This window comes from Morone saxatilis, unplaced genomic scaffold, assembly GCF_004916995.1.
Source record: "Morone saxatilis isolate NCDOM2014 unplaced genomic scaffold, NCSU_SB_2.0 Contig5, whole genome shotgun sequence".
Taxonomy (NCBI): Eukaryota; Metazoa; Chordata; class Actinopteri; family Moronidae; genus Morone; species Morone saxatilis.
The window spans coordinates 11,270,496-11,286,563 of NW_023340095.1; the positions used below are offsets into that span (position 1 = coordinate 11,270,496).

The 16,068-nt window shown below is 40.3% G+C and overlaps 2 protein-coding genes across 2 annotated transcripts in view; one reads left to right on the forward strand and one right to left on the reverse strand.

Annotated features, from left to right (window-relative positions):
- LOC118338682 (myc box-dependent-interacting protein 1) overlaps window positions 1–7,508 on the forward strand; it is a 17,174-nt gene extending 9,666 nt beyond the window's left edge. The window contains exons 14-19 of the mRNA XM_035675961.1: window positions 565–585; window positions 2,793–3,170; window positions 3,691–3,744; window positions 4,236–4,310; window positions 4,422–4,523; window positions 4,608–7,508. Of these exons, the coding sequence (XP_035531854.1) occupies window positions 565–585; window positions 2,793–3,170; window positions 3,691–3,744; window positions 4,236–4,310; window positions 4,422–4,523; window positions 4,608–4,709 (732 nt within the window). The 3' untranslated portion in view covers window positions 4,710–7,508. The remainder of the gene's footprint in view (window positions 1–564; window positions 586–2,792; window positions 3,171–3,690; window positions 3,745–4,235; window positions 4,311–4,421; window positions 4,524–4,607) is intronic.
- A 782-nt stretch (window positions 7,509–8,290) lies between these two features.
- Window positions 8,291–15,357, reverse strand: LOC118338751 (indian hedgehog B protein-like). The gene is made up of 4 exons (XM_035676062.1): window positions 14,509–15,357; window positions 13,139–13,296; window positions 12,767–12,870; window positions 8,291–10,707 (listed from the first exon to the last, which is right to left on the reverse strand). The coding sequence occupies exons 1-4, from the start codon at window positions 14,812–14,814 to the stop codon at window positions 9,965–9,967; spliced, it is 1,311 nt and encodes a 436-aa protein (XP_035531955.1). The 5' UTR covers window positions 14,815–15,357; the 3' UTR covers window positions 8,291–9,964.
- Between the last annotated feature and the right edge of the window lie 711 nt (window positions 15,358–16,068).

Here is a 16,068-nt window from a genome sequence, read left to right on the forward strand (position 1 = left end):
GAGTGCAGTTAGCTTTAACTATAATGATAATTCAATGCAGTCCTGTCACAGATTTGTCCAAATGATTATCTTCTTTACATGAGATGGCTTCTTTAGTACAAATTAGTTCTTTATTGTCTCCCAATTTTTTTTTGGGGGGGGGGTAAATAGTAGGCTACATTTGCAATAAGGCAAGTGAGAACTGCGAGACATTTATACAAGTTGTGTCAAGATCTAATTTACGTTGTTAGGGGAAATTGTGTTGATTCTGAATGAAAATGAATGAAATTTGATTTTGAGACTGACTGCTTGTTTTCCAGAACACCTTTCTCTTACATTCGACTCACTCTGTGGGTGACTGATATGAACAATAAACATATGAGAGTGGCCACCTCTTCAGACTTTACCTAGTATTGCCTGTACTCTTGTTTTGCTGGAGATCTATTGCTATGGGCTTGCAGGTTTAGAGCATGGGACCTGCGCTGGAAACATTTATTTTTGAATGAAACAGGCATTAAGCAACAGCTTTGTGAAGAGTTTTGTGCTGTCTTATCATTCTGTTGCTTCCTGTTGCTTTTTCCACAGCCTGCAAACTGGGATTCATGGGTAAGCATATCATCCTCATCTTAATACACGTGTTTTAAGTCGCCAAAGTTTATAATTATCAATATGGTCATCATCTTCATCAGCATATTTTTATTCGTGTTCATCGTACCCATCAATTCATTCATTTTTATACAAGCCCCTTCTGACTTTATGCTATGCACCTGAATTATGTCTGAGTAGGGGCTTCTATAATGGCCATCTCCATCAATGCATCTCTTTCATTTGTCCGTCCCAAATCTGTTTGTGCGTTGTCTTTGTGTCTGCAGTGCTTGATGTGATTACACTAAACACTGAACACTATAAAGATTGTTATACAGCACAAATAGAACTTGGGAATGAAAGTGGGTCAATTCAGTTTCAAATGGACATTTTACACTATTATATGCAGTATATTCAATCAATATTTTGGTGCCAGATCACCAAAAATCCTCTCTTAAGAGCCTCTGATGCAGAATACGTGCAAGATGCACAGTATATTGATCATATACAGTATGCTGTAGATCCGAAACCTATAGAGATGTCATACATTTAATTACATATATATCTATACAAATTAAAAACCCCTTGTGTATGAAATGATTTGTAACTGATTTTACCTCCTTTCTGTTTCCCTTCATCTCCCTGTATGTTCACATGTTGCACTGACCAAACATGTAGCTGTTACATGCATACAGCTGCAAACAGTATATGCTTCATGTGACACACAGGGAACAGTTTTGTTTTAAAAGTTGAGTGAAGTTGCTCATGTTTTCAGTGGATTGTTTCATAGGGAAACTAATAAGAGCTAGTGGGCAACTTCGCCTTGCTTGAAACTTGGCATTCTGACCATCAACTAACCTTTTTGTTCATCCCTATCACTGTAAGAGAGATGTGTCTCAGCAAATATACAGTTCTGCTGTATTAGAGCTTGTGGCAAAGCAGTGATACCTCAGAAAGGAACGACACAACTACTCTTACAACGCTTCCCTCCTCTTTCTCCATCTGAACATAGCCGTGGGAATATAATACCATGCTTTCTAACTACACGCAGAAGATTCAACATCTATTTCTGATGGGAAAAGGCTTTTGCATTTCTGCCTTCTGCTGCCACCCTTCCTTATCTTCATCTGTCTTTTATTTTAATCTGAGCCTTATATATAAGAATTTTCCTTCTACATCAATCTTCTTGGGTCTTATGATGATGATGATGATGATGATGATGATAATGATGGTGATGATCATGATCTGCTGCTGAACTCCACATTGATGTCCATGGCATCTTTCATGGCCCCGTTTCTCCTCATAAATTGCAAAACTACTCCATATGCCCTTAGATTATCCTTAATTACTAATAGGTTTGATCTAATGACCCCCAAAGGCCAATCTCAGGGTTTTGCAGGTTTTACTAATCAAGCAGTTTTCACTATCAACCATTTTCAAATGGCTGTAAACTTTGGTACCGTGGTGCTTTGAGTAAACTGCATGCTAACATGCTCACAATGCTAACATGCAGATGATTAACAGGCATAATGTTTGGCTTGTTTACTGTCTTGTTTTAGCATGTTAGAATGCTAACATTTGCTAATTAGCGCTAAAAACAAGTTGGGGCTGTTGGAAAGAGAATGAAAGTATAATTTTGACCTGATTATGGCGCTTAAATAAATGTCAGATGATCGACAAAATCATCAGGAATGGTCCTCTGGGCACCATGAAGGTCTGTACCAAATTTAATGGCAATCATTAAGGTTGTATAGTGATTAAAATAATTTGGTGTTGAACAAAGAGCCTTGCTGCTTGCATGGCTAAAAATATAGTACGGTGGAATATGGTCAGTGTAAGATATAGATATATCAAATATAAATTTAAGTTAATGGGCTTATAATACAACCCTTATGTACCTTTTTGTGCCCCTTTAACATCCCTATCAATTTCCAAATCCCTTGTCCATAAAAAATATTAAAGTTTGTTCCTTACCCTGTTGTTTTGTTCATAGACTGGCCATACACAATATGCAAAAAATCTTTATTCTTCTGGTTCTCCTTATTCCCAAACCTTTTCTCCCATTGGAATGTTAAACCACTGAATCTGCCCTTAAGTATCCCTTATACCTTTCTATTCTGCCCCTAAAAGTTCCTCAACCGTTTGATTTATAAAACCATTATAATACCCATAAGATAAAATATCTCTTATGCCCTTTGATTCCTTGAAACCTGACCCTTGCTCCTCAGCCTGAGAACAGTGGTGCCCATGAAGAGGACACCCAGGAGCACTTTGACCCTGTGGCTGCTGCTACAGATGCCTGGGGGGATGACGGTTCACAGCCTGTCCGCTATGACCCCATAGCAGCTGCGACAGAGGGCTGGGGAGATGACGGAACCAAACCAGTTCTCTATGCCCCTGTGGCTGTGGCTCAGAAGGGAGGGGGGGATGATGAGAGCCAGCAGGTTCATTACGATCCTGTGGCTGAAGACCAGGAGGGCTGGGGCGATGACGGGAGCCAGCCGGTCACAGAGGTGCTCGCCACAGAGGATGAAACACCTGCAGCTGAGGCCGCTGAGGAAGAAGCCACATTAGCTGCCACTACGTTGGATAATGAAGAGGGTCAGGTAACCAAGGAGAGAATAAAAAATGGAGGGATGCATCTGGACGAAAATGGTGGATGCATTGAGATGATAGAGAGATACATTTTGGATGAAAGGTGAAAAGATGGAGAAATCTTGAGATGGAAAGATTTAGGATGCATCTGGACAAGCAGCATGGATGCATCAACTGTGACACATAGGGACAGTTGGAAATTAATTGCAATGGGAAAGAGAACAGTATAGCCATCTGCTTCACACAGTTAATCCAAGTCACTGCTAATCACAAGTCCATGCACATAGTATGCTGTGCAAAAGCTTTACCTTTATGGCAACTGTGCACTAGTAACCAAGCTTACTGTCTATTCAACATACTTGATTGTATTAGCCATAACATTGCTGTTTAGGCTGTGTGGCTTGTCCTTTTGTCTGTCTTTGTCTTGTCAGTCTGTTCTTCTTTCATTCTTTCCCCCTCCTTATTTGAATTGTATATCTTTCTCATTCTCTAATCTCTCTCTTTTATTCTTCTATGTCTCCGTGCTCCCAGGGTGAGTCTGCAGCAGCTGCTGCGGCAACAGTGGAGGAAGCAGTGACAGAGGAGGTGAGAGCAAGAAGGACTACTATAACATGCAATAACTGTTTTAATGTATTTATTCTGAAAATCCTTGAATGTTAATATATAAAACACAATGTTATTAATGTTAATGTTTTAGGTGGCTAGATATGACATCTTTCAAAGTTTCTATAATAGTCAATCATGCCTCTCCTCATTTACCAAAACCATACCATGTTTAAGTAAAAAGGCGTATTTTCCGAAAATACTGGAAAGATTGTAACATTAAAGTACATTTAGCTGATTTTTTTTTTCTAAGATATTTCCAGTACTTGATTCAAGCATTTTCTTTTTCAAAGCAGTTTGTCTAGTTTCAAGTTTTCATTCATATTCATTGAATAAAAACATGATTTAAAAAAAAATCTGCCGGCAGAATTTTCTATTAATAAGACTTTTAGGGCTCAACCATGTCTCTTTAAAAGAGGAATATGTTTTTCATTGTGCACTACATGTCAGTAAGTGGAACCTCTTCTTTCTAGACACCTGCAGTAGTGCCCGAACCTACAGAAGAAGCATCAGAACCTGCAGACATGCCACCTGGCTTCCTGTTCAAGGTAAAACAGGACACAGAATAAAAAAATCTCAATAATGCTTAACATCTACTTAACCCAAATATATCGTGTGAATATATGGAGATAACTGATGTTAGTATTTATGTGATATAGGTCCAGGTGATGCATGATTATGCTGCCAACGACACAGATGAACTGGAGATGAAGACTGGTGATGTGGTGCTAGTAGTCACCTTTGACAACCCAGAGGAGCAGGTACACACACACCCACACACACAGAGTTATATACTGTGGTGATAGTGAGGTGAATATGCCTTATTTGCATGTCTGTGTGTTTAGGATGATGGCTGGCTGATGGGAATGAAGCAGGAAGACTGGCAGCAGAACAAAGAAAATGCCGCTAAAGGAGTATTCCCTGAAAACTTCACCCAAAGGCTGTGAAAGAGGAGGACGGGACGTCATTCCAGCTTCCTTCTTTATGTCTCTCTTCCTCTTGCCTCAATCCTACCTTCCCTCTACCTGATACCTGTCTTTCCTAGGACTTTGGCCATAGAAGCAGAGCTGTCACAGCCCTGGTGGAAATCATGCATTTCTAAGGTCTGCTACACTGTGCTAAAAGTGGATCTTGGCATTTCTGTGGATTTCTGCCAACATTTACAAATTGCAGATGTAGCCATTTCAAAGATGCCACTCTTTGCTGCACTATTGTTGCTAATCAATACCGGAGCAATTGATTAGAGAATCCTGATCATACTGTATAGATGCAGGGATGGGTGCCTCTGCAGTGGCTACCACTGTAATTGCATTATAATGTTTTGTTCTTAGTCATGTCACATCATAAACTCCCCACCACCATAACAGAGAAAATGTCTATCGAGACGTGCTTTCATTCATCTGATACTGAGGGATTGAGTACAGTGAAATGTATTAAGACAATGCCAAGTGTAGCAGAGTAGCCACATATAAGCCCTAAAACCTGTTTTTATAAAGGATTGGGAGGGCAGGGTAGTCACTAAAAACAGGCAAAACAGGATAGTCCTCACTATGTTTGCTCGAAACATTCACCCAGCAGAGTAACACACTGAAAAAGCAAAAGCAACTCCTAGCCGGCAAACCATATACAAAAGAAGGTGTAGACGTCTATCCAGCCAAACAGCACATAAACAGTGATGAATTTTAATAAACAAAACAAAATTAGCTCATTAACTCATTAACAACTGGGCTTGAATTCTCAGATATCTAAAAAAAATGAAGAAGTGGGTTATTGAAACAAATAAGTGTAATTTTCTTCTTGGTCATGCAGGTTTGTTTCCTCACCTGTGGCCTTTTGGTCATTTTTGGTGGCTGACTGCAATGCTGGCCATAGATAAGTGATGGTGGAGCATATCAGGGGGAGTGTCAGTAAAGATGAAGCATTGCAGTTTTGGTGCCAGTATTTGTATTTGCTATTTACAAATCTGCAGTCACTCTAATCAGTCCCTGTGTCCTACTGCTGTTAGACACATCTTCTATTCCTACTTCTATTATTTCCTTGTAAAACATGGGCCCTTGGCTGTTGTATTAGTTTAAATCCAATGGTGGTATAAGTAGTACTAACCTGTTGTTAAAATCCAAATAAATGCATACATGCATATGCATTTAACTAGTTACCTGACACCAACCTAGTTAAAGACAGCAGGAATCTCAATTCGGAAATGTTTTAAAAATCTGAGAAATGCTGGTCTTAGAGTCCTATAGAGTAGAAAAACACGACTGCTTTCATTTTTGACAGTCAGGGTTTGTATTCCTCGTTGTTTAAATTAGTGTGAAGTTGTGTGGAGTGGGCATCTGAAGAATCTTTTCAAGGAATTTATTTTATTTTTTGTCACAAGGGATTCCAAATATGCATTAGCCAGGCTCGCTATAAAGCTAGCTGACAAACTACAACATTGAGACGCTGCTACTGGTAGTATAATAGTTAGGCAGACATGATTACACCCTAATGCTAATCAAATATATAATAACTGAGCCAGCCTCATTCGTTTTTAAAAAAATGTGCCGAAAAACAATTCCTTCCGTTTGCATAGAGACGACTGAACTCAAATGCAGATGATTCCGAATATGCACCAGAGCAACCTCTTTTATTTTTGTATGCTGCCAAGCAATGATTACATATAGCCTAATGTAACTATGTCAACATAATTGCCAACTTAGGATGTTATGGAGTGTTTTGTACTTCTGTCAGGTTTACTGCTCTCAACGTAGCCGCTTACTGTAGGTAGTTCAAACTATCTCACATTCAGTTATTCATTCAGTCACTGACTCAGAAGAGATTCACCTTTCTCATGATGTTACTAACATGTAATAAGTGTGAGAGAAAATGGTTGTGTGTGCGATTGTATGTATGTATGTGTGTTTATGGGTTGTTTGGAGACATAAATTCTTTATCTATAGGCTATTGTTATTGGACGATATCACCACCACCTACCAAGGAATGAGGTCATCAGTTTTACAGGAAGTTTTTCCGACTGGACAAAGGCAACTCAAAACGTATTTGGGTCTTTTTCCACTGGCTGGTATTATGGTTCCAGGTGTTATTGTGCATACGTTGTGTATAAGTGTAATTTTGCCAAGCTGTGATGACAGATACATATTCTATAAAGACATTCATATCTGTATGTGAGTTACTGTGAGCATGCTGAATTCCCATGTGTTGTTGTGTGAACACCCTTAATTTAAGACAGTGATACTTGGGTCACTTTTGAGGCAATTTCCTTTTTTTCTTTTCAATTTTTTTATTATTTATTTTCTTTATTTTAGTAAGGGGATGGCGGCTGTTACTGTGTGTTTTCCACCGTTCCCTCACAAATCGGTCCCTGATTATAATTGCTGGTTGTCAGCCTTGCCTCAAAATGTTGCCGGGGTATCGTGGTCCAAACAGAGTTAAACATTATTACGCGGAGACAGGAGACACATAGAGAAAACATTTTAAACCACCAGACTCAGGTGGACAAATTTTTTGTAATGATTTTCAGAATTTTAACCACTTGAGATGTGCATGAGTTTTTCATGTGTATTTAAAAAGTCTCACACGTGAGAGCATCACCTGCACATTTAGGTAAACCAATCACTTTCATATTTTTATTTTTAAATATATGTAACTTTGTGAGTGTTTCACCTGGGTCTGGTTCTCTATCTGTCTATATGGATGAGTCTCCTGATAAGCTATGGGATACGACAAAAAGGTTTTTCCTGTACCTAACTGACCAATAATAATAAAGATTACTTAGAATCTCCTTTTGTTTATTGATCGTTTGTGGTTCTTCTGTGTAGTCTGCTTTGATTTTAGCTGAAGGAATAAAGTAAGTTACTATTAAACAAGACAAGGGGAAAACAGCAGAATTATTTCTAATAATTGTTTTTGATCATTCATCATTTTAAAAAAAATATTTTCATTCCTGTTTTTTACTCTTCCATCACCTAGAAAAAACAGAAATAAGCAGTAGAAAGGGCAGAAAAACAGAAAGTGTCTTGCTCTATGTGCTGAATTCTGTTAATCTGTGGATTTTGCTCCAATTATGTCTTCTCTGCAAATAATAAAGCATCCAGCAGGGTGTGCTGTGTTCAAGGACTAACTCTCCACCCTGCAGAAAAGAAAACACATCCAGGCATCAAGAGGAGGAAAGAGGAGCGTTGCTGTGTGCTGCTGTCCGTGGTACTGAAACCAACCAGCAGCCCACCCTGTAACCACAGCTATTCATGCTGCATTCACATTGTTCCAGCTGTTGTGATGCGACACCATATACAGTGATGACTAGCTTGTGGCTGTTTATGTATCAACGTGCAACGGTGGATTATCCACACATCTTCGAACCACAACTGTTATATAATATAATATGTTAATTAAATACACATAGAGTAAACATTATTTCTTAGTACTTAAGTGATTATTAATGTATGGGGTATGACATTTGTTGCTACCAAATAAAGCACAGAGTAGTTTTGGTTTAAAAACAACATCTTTATGTTTCAAATACAAATAGTATGCACAGGGTTGGCGAAAATAATAAAAGTTTACATTATTTTTCTAAAAATAGATCTTTAAATAGTCTCTCCAACAATAGCTTAATATACATATGTGACAAATCTTTTATCAGGCATACTGAATAACAACTTGGAGTTCCTAGATACTTGCAATGTTTCAGTCTTCACAAAGCGTACTCAGTAAGTGTGAACTATGAACAACATGTTTATCCATACTCATTCAGCCACCGATCACATCTGCTTTCCATAGTGTGAAAAAATCAAATTTTCTGTGCCTTTGCCAATCTAGGTCTTAAGTCTTAGGTGATAGATGGAATACAAAAAAGACCATGCAAAGGAGAGCTATCAAGTAACTTACTATTCAAGATTGAAGAGATTTACTATCTGTTATTTAATATGATGCATAGCTTTTGCTTAATACAGTAGTTGAATACAGCCTGAGTGTTGTGTATGCCTTATCTAGATACAACTGACCTGAAAATTAAAAACCCGAATAACAATTAAAAAAGCATGTCACAATTAAAACCTTTTAAATACAATAACTAATAATAAAAAAAACATGAAGATGTATAAATGAACCATATTAATCAGTTTGAGACAATCAAGTTGACTGAAAGCAGATGACTTACTTTGAAAAACAGATTGACAGCATGGCCGTTTCGAACCTAACTATCCTGCATCAGTACTTCACAAAGCGTCTCCATCATCGTTCCTTGCTATTCAATAGTTTTCCAACAAAGCTGTTTCCAGATGTGATGCTATAATGCAACACTAGTAAATTGCTACATTGCGTTCAGTAAATACATAGAACCTCATCCCTCATCGTCCAATTACATAATATTTTAATAATTCATTCTAATATACAGTACAGGCTCTATAAAGAAGGGTAAAGAATCAGTGGATTTACTGCAGTGATGATTCCGACAGTAAACATTAAAGTTCATTTGGTGTCTTTCTTTTCTTAGCATTACTTAACTGTATAAACACCTAATGTACGTAAAGAGCCTAATGACACACCTTGTTCAGTCACTAGTTTTCTCCAGGCTACTCTTTTCTTCCTCCTTTCCCTTCTTGTTTCATTCATGTGTTTACCAAAGGGGTCACAGAAGGTTTAAATTTCTTCTAACTACATCAGTGAGCCCCAGGTTGATCTCAAGATGCATAAATGTTGACAGATTACAGTAACTACAGTACAAAGAAATGATGAAACCTTACTTCACTACCTGTTTTTTTGTTTTAATGAAAGCTGATCATTTTGAATTACAGTTTTTGATCTCTGAGCTGCTCTGAGGGGAACTTAAAAATAGTGACAAAGATGTTCAACTCAAAATTTAGGATAGAAGAGATACTGTCAGTATTTCTGTTGGTATTCAAGTTTAAAATTTGACTTTCTGTCATACCTCAGTCTTCCCATTCCTCTTAATCTTCAGGTAAGAATGAAATTGAAATTACCTAAAGTATAAAATGAATCTTCTCAGTCCCCTCTCTTTGTCTTTTGCACAGTTTTACATGTTTATCTGTTTGGTGAAGTACAGCAAATACAGGTAAATAGAAACACATTTGAACTATAAAATCAATTGTCTTTGGTGGTCCCTCAATCTGTGCTTTGGTGCTCCTGAATACAGGTAAGTGAATGAAGTCATCAGTGTGAAACATGTCTCTTTGGCTCCTATCTATGTCCTTTGCTCAATCCCCCAGGGGTGGAACTGTCCAGCGTCCAACAGCATTTGCCCCAGCCTCTGTAGAAGCCAAGGGTACCAGTGCAGGCCGTCGGTCTGCGGTTCTGAAGGTCCCATCAGGCTGTAGAAGAACCTCAGTGGGGCCAGGACCCAGTGGGCCAAATGGTGATTGTCCACAACAGCATAGCAGGATGCCAGCACGCCGTTCACCACTATGGACCCATGTTGGGTTAGTGGGGCATACAACCCGGTGCTCCTCTGTTCTTCCACAAAGGTCACGACTGCAAGTGTTGCCTGTGAGCCCACTTCCCCTTGTGAAGTACGTACGCATTGTCCTGGCCGGACATCACTGGCAAAAACTGTTCTCAGACCTGCTTCCCGGCTCGGCCTGCCCCCCTGTATGGAGCCAAAAAGTGGCTCTTCGGCTGTCTCTTCCCACTTTGGCTTACTCAGCCCACCAGTGCAGTCTGTGACATAGATTAGGTGAGCAGCTGTGAGAGTAATATTAAGTCCTGTCTCGGTGCCAATGATGTAGAAGATCTTTGAGACATTGGGCTGGTGGTCCAGAAAGGATAAGACCGGGCTGTAGAGAAGAGGGCCGTGACCATCTGACGTTGAAGAAGCCAAAACACGGTCGCCAGGGTGAAGGTCGCGCATCTCTTTTGTAGCCCTGCCCTCCAGGATAACCTGAGCGTCGCCAGAGAAGCAACCACCGGTTTTGGCCGCCACTGAATGTTCTAGAGAAATGAAAGAAAGATAAATAAGCTTACGTGATTTGATTTCATTTAGTACTATTTATTGCATTTTCGCTGAAGAGGATGAGGAGTCAAAACACAAACACAGAAGAGTACAGTTTGAATTTCTCTCAGGAGTTGAGTAACACTTTGACTTCTACAGTGGCTGCATGATCACTGAGTGATCTATAAAACAGGTGAGACTTTGACACTGACTCGAGGACAACTTTATCTCAGTGGATCAGTGGTAGATTGTTAACATATGTATATAATGTGAGTCATGTTCAAACTTTGTCTTGTCTGTCTGCCTCTGGCTCTCTCCTTATACTTAGGCTTCAGTAACGCACACCTAAACACACTTCAGAGAAACATTATATTTACAAGCGGATTAGCCTTTCTATTCGATTTTATAAACTATTTTAGTATTTCTGAAGTGTGTGAAAAACACTCTTTTGACAAGTTTACCTGGCATACTATGCATTCTGCAATAGCAAGACATATGAATCAGTCCTAAAATCCATTATATTGTTTTTCAAAAGTAGGAGGAAAGTGTTTTTTCTGAGGCTTGTCAAATGATTGGTGGATCACAGGAATGTGTTTCAGAACTTGTTTATAAAGAAATGTTTATATAATGTTATATGTTAAAAGACACAGTTTGCGCCTTCACTCTGATATGACATGTATGCCTATTTTTATGTACAAAATTATTAGGAATGCTTTCTGCTCTTCTGTCAAGCTATTCTCATTCATTTAGACTGCCCAAGATACCACAGGATGTACATTTGATCTTCTTGGGAGGTATTTCTGAATAAGGTGGCCCTTTAAGACGCAGGGAGACGAAGTGGCAAGAAGAGGTAGTCAGTAAGAGCTAATGGATAACCAGCTGATTGTATCACTGCAGTCAGAGCACGGCCTGGGGTCAGAGAGACAGGAAAGCACACAGACTCAGACTTGGGTCTGGATACTGTTTGGATTACAGCAGAGTTTGTGTTTTAAACTAAGTCACATGACCACTCTCAATGGTTCCACAGGAGGAAAGGGCATTAGCACATTGTAATGAGCTTGATTCTTAACAATGAATTCTGCTGTTTTGGAAAAGAACTAGTGGAGTGGCCTTAAAAAAAAAACTGGTAGGATATAACAGACAAGAACAGAATATTTGCTAGAACGACTAAAGGGAAAATTAGTTTGAAATAATAAATTAATCAGTATAAGTGTGTGTGTGTGTGTGTGTGTGTGTGGGAGGGTTGTGTTAAAGCAGTCTTAAGGCAGCCAAATATTTGTCCAAGGTGTGTGTGTCTGTTAGCCTGAGGGCTGCAGAAAAGGAGGGCTGTGACCGGGAGGTGATAAGACTTAGATAAGAGATCTAAGAGAAACCCACTGAAGGAAAAGCAACAGCAAAACAAAGAGAGAGTTAATCATCTCACAGCCTACTAACCTCAACGGACTGAATGTAGTTTGGCATCAAATAACTTGTGGTACCAGACATGGGTAAATGGATTTCTAATGTGTATCAAGAGTTAGAATTGCTGGAGGTGGAATGCGGTCATGCATCTGACTGTATCAGATTTGTGTTTCATAAAGTGTGTGTTGGAGTAATGCAACTTAATATTAACAATGAAACTGGCAAATATTAAACAGTCAAATATTGAAATACAGAAAGGAGGGTGAGATGTCAATGTACTATTAGCTCTGCACGTTTCCACCACTATACGTAGCCTACATCCATGTAAAAAATGGTACTCTCTCTGTGTGCACATTATACAGCTGAATATTCTACAATCACAAAGAAAGATCACGTTATGATGAGATCTGACCAAGAAGTGAATACAGCAAAGAGCACAGGTGCACACCCTGCTTTGATTGGCTCCCAATAGGCCATACACACAAACACACACAGACTGATGACAGCGGCGCTGAAAGGCAAGGTAAACCATTAGTGAATCACCAACAAAGGGTCTGGTATCAACCTCATTAGTGGTAATGACACCTGGCCAAAAACACAAAAAAACATACAAACACAGATAATATGCACACACTGTCACTCATATCCATCTCTTACCTGACTTGACGCTACAGTGAATGTGGGCTTTGGACTCGTAGTAGACCCAGTCGAATCCAGCTTCTACAGCAAGCCGGGCCAACATGGCATACTTATTTCTGTCCCTATGGAAAAGAATAGAAAGATAGATTGTGAACTCCAAATGTGATTCAATTTCAGCTTACTTTGCATACTTTTCCAAATCTGCACAGAAGACCTTTAATTTCCCACTGACATCTATACATGTATTTATATCGTGAAATGTAATTGGATTTGATCATAAATCCAAATTTGAGTCATCAAAAACAAACAACTAGTTTCTATCACTTTACTGATAAGTAAACTGACAAATTGAAAGCATTTTAAATGTTGCCTACCACATAACTTGCCTACCTGTCTGAGGTGGTGATGTCGACAGCACGTCCCTCATAGTGCAGCGAGTCCTCTGAGTGATGACCATCCTCATCCCAGCCCTCTGTCACTCTCAGCTTAACACCCGGCCACATGTTCATCACAGAGATGGCCAGAGAGTTTAACTTGTCTTTACAACGCTAAAAAGAGGTACATGGAGGGGAAAAGAAAGGCGGTCTGTTAGAAACAAACAAAACAAATACAAAATGAAGTTGTAATGCTGAGAGAGTAGCTGGAGGTAGAGAAAGGTCGTGATGAGTCTGAGGGATGGTTGAAGCAATGTGATTAACAAAGACCTACCCGAGTTCAGAGGGGGGAAAATACGTGTGTGTGTGTGTGTGTGTTTGTGTGGTAGGGCAGATAGTAAGAGTCATCGCATTAAGGCAGGAAAGAGAGGGTAGAAAAAGAGTAGGAAGAAGGAAAGAGAAACAGTGTAGCCCAGACAGATAAAGAGAAGGAGTACAAGAAAGTGACTAAAAAGCAAACAACATGTCCATCGGGTACTAAGACTAAAGTGATGAGGGCATATAATATACCTCAAAACACATACAAAGAAATGTAAATAATAACTCTATTACCATTGTGTCAGGTAAATGGCCAAAGTACATACAGTATCAGATCAAGATGCCTCTCAGCAGTGGAGATCACTTTGGAAATAATGGATTTATTGCTGTTAATGTTTATGTCCATCACTGAATGCATTTATAAATTAATAAACAAATTAATGCTAGATTAAGGTAGGCTATTTGTTTTGTCTATGATCCGATTTATAGGATAAACAAGGGTGGCCAGAGATTGGGTTTATACTTGGAGCCACTGCTCCAGCTGTTACAATTACAAGGTGCCTTCTTGTGGACCATTAAACATGAAGACTATGAAACACTGAGACACTAAGATCAAGATTACTTTATTGGTTGGTTAAATGTATCCTCCATAGCCTTGGGTTTAACCCTAAAATGTTTTACGCAACAAAGCAAGGCTCAGTAGGGGGGGTTAAAGCAATACGTGAGTGCAGCTAAGTGTGTCAGGTAGCAAAATCCAGAGGTGAAGCGAAGGGCCGAGAGTCAATGAAATCTATCATTTTGGTTTAAACATTTAACCGACAGCAAACATTCAGCAGACAATTGGACACAACAGTGGCTAATCTAGTTTTAAGTGATTGAGCTCATTCAGTGACTCTGCTCCTGTCAGATCAGGATCAACCATGAAACACTGTAAATTCTGTTTATTTTGTCATTTATTTTTTGCAACTATAGCCACAGTAGGTGTCAATCAGCAGCACGCAGGAACACTGGTCCAGCATCTGTGTCAGATGTTTTCCATCCACGTTCTCATTCATCCCCCCTCCTTACCTGGGTCATGAGCCTGTCGGCGCCCGTGTCCTCCTCATCTTTGAAGATAATATCTGTGTTGTAATTCGGGGTCAGTTCTTTAAAGCGCTCGGAGTTGCGCGTAATTTTGCCCTCGGGTCTCCCGCTGGCTCCAAGGGTCTTCTCGGCGACGTTGGGGCTGAATTGCTTGTAAGCGAGCGGGATGAGCTTGGTCGGGGGCCGCCTCCTGCCGTACCCCCTCCCCGGCCCGCAGCCCTCCGAGGCAGGTGCGAGGAGGAGGACCAAGGCACACAGAGAGGCGGTGAGAAGGAGGAAGGAGATCCGCATCGCCCCGGGGGGAGGGAGCACTCTCCCGGGGGAGAGAGATGTCTTCAGTACCTCCCCGGTTCAGTTCCCGACTCCATCGTCCGTGACAGTCGCAACATCACGTCCGAAAAACTCGGATAAAAGAAGCTCAGCACCTCGGCTGCGCCAGGCACCATGAGGACACCAAAAAGTTCTGAGTTGCTCCAAAAAATATTGAGCCAAATTGAGAAACTCCGATCCCTCCGCCTTACAGAATCAACAGTAAGTGTGCAGGCTGTAAAGTCCGTGTATTTAAACAAACAGGTTCAAAGTCGATTTGGTGGGTGAGAGAGTTAAAGAGAGAGAGTGGTTACTGATATCCAAGTTGCAGTGTTGTGGTTTCTCTCCCTCTCTTTCTTTTTCTCTGGGAAACTGTCACAACATCAGCCACTGTCGCCTGCTGTTTGGTTGGTGCCCTCTCTGGATTGAAAGCTTTTCCTCTCCATATGCGGCCGGCGTGCAACAAGCTGCAGCTTTCCAGTTGAATTGAAGGGATTTGAGTGATCCAAAACGATCTGTTGCCACTTCAGACCGCACCCTGCCAGTCCTGCCCTCCTCTCTCCTCTCCCTCTCTCCCTCTGTCCCTACACTCTGCCACCCACCCCGCCCCTCCTGGGGACAGGGCGCACTGGAGAGTCCTGTCCACACTCTGCTGGCAGGCAGGCAAGCAGAAAACATAAGCTTTGCCCTTTATTGCTGCCACTTCACATTTCCAGTTGTTGTCTTTGTCTGTCTGTGCCCTTGACAGCTCTCTATCCTGACAACCTCGTTTTTCTGTTTTAGACTGTAAACAACAGGCAATCACAATCAATTAAACCAATCAATTTCCTGGAGTATGTAGCCACTAGTGTTACTTTTTTTTTTTTCTGGCTGCATTCCAGTATCAAATAGATCAAGGGTCATTGGTTGACTGACTGGATAGTGTTTGGTTGACTGCCTGGGTAATGGGGTAATTTACTAGCTGTGAGACAGACTGAGTGCCTGGATGTTTGACAGGTGGACTGACTGGTTGACTGACTGACTGACTAAATAAATCTATGATTGAAATCTATGGACTGCCTGAAATTACTGCTCACTTACAGTGGTGCCAAATTAGTCAATTGTCCTAATTAATCAAAAAGATGAATAACTTTTATGCAAGTTTCCTAAAATGGACAAATTACATCTTTAATTTAATAACTTTTGGCTGTCTGTCTCTTTGGCGGCTGTCTGCGTCTCGCACACACACACACACAC

What these genes read in the sequence shown, in the direction of transcription:
- LOC118338751 (XM_035676062.1), bottom strand. Translation starts at nt 14,814, where the DNA reads ATGCGGATCTCCTTCCTCCTTCTCACCGCCTCTCTGTGTGCCTTGGTC. An exon ending in GACATCACCACCTCAGACAG is followed by an intron (nt 12,871 to 13,138) that starts GTAGGCAAGTTA and finishes TCTTTTCCATAG; the next exon opens with GGACAGAAATAAGTATGCCA. An exon ending in TCACTGTAGCGTCAAGTCAG is followed by an intron (nt 10,708 to 12,766) that starts GTAAGAGATGGA and finishes TCATTTCTCTAG; the next exon opens with AACATTCAGTGGCGGCCAAA.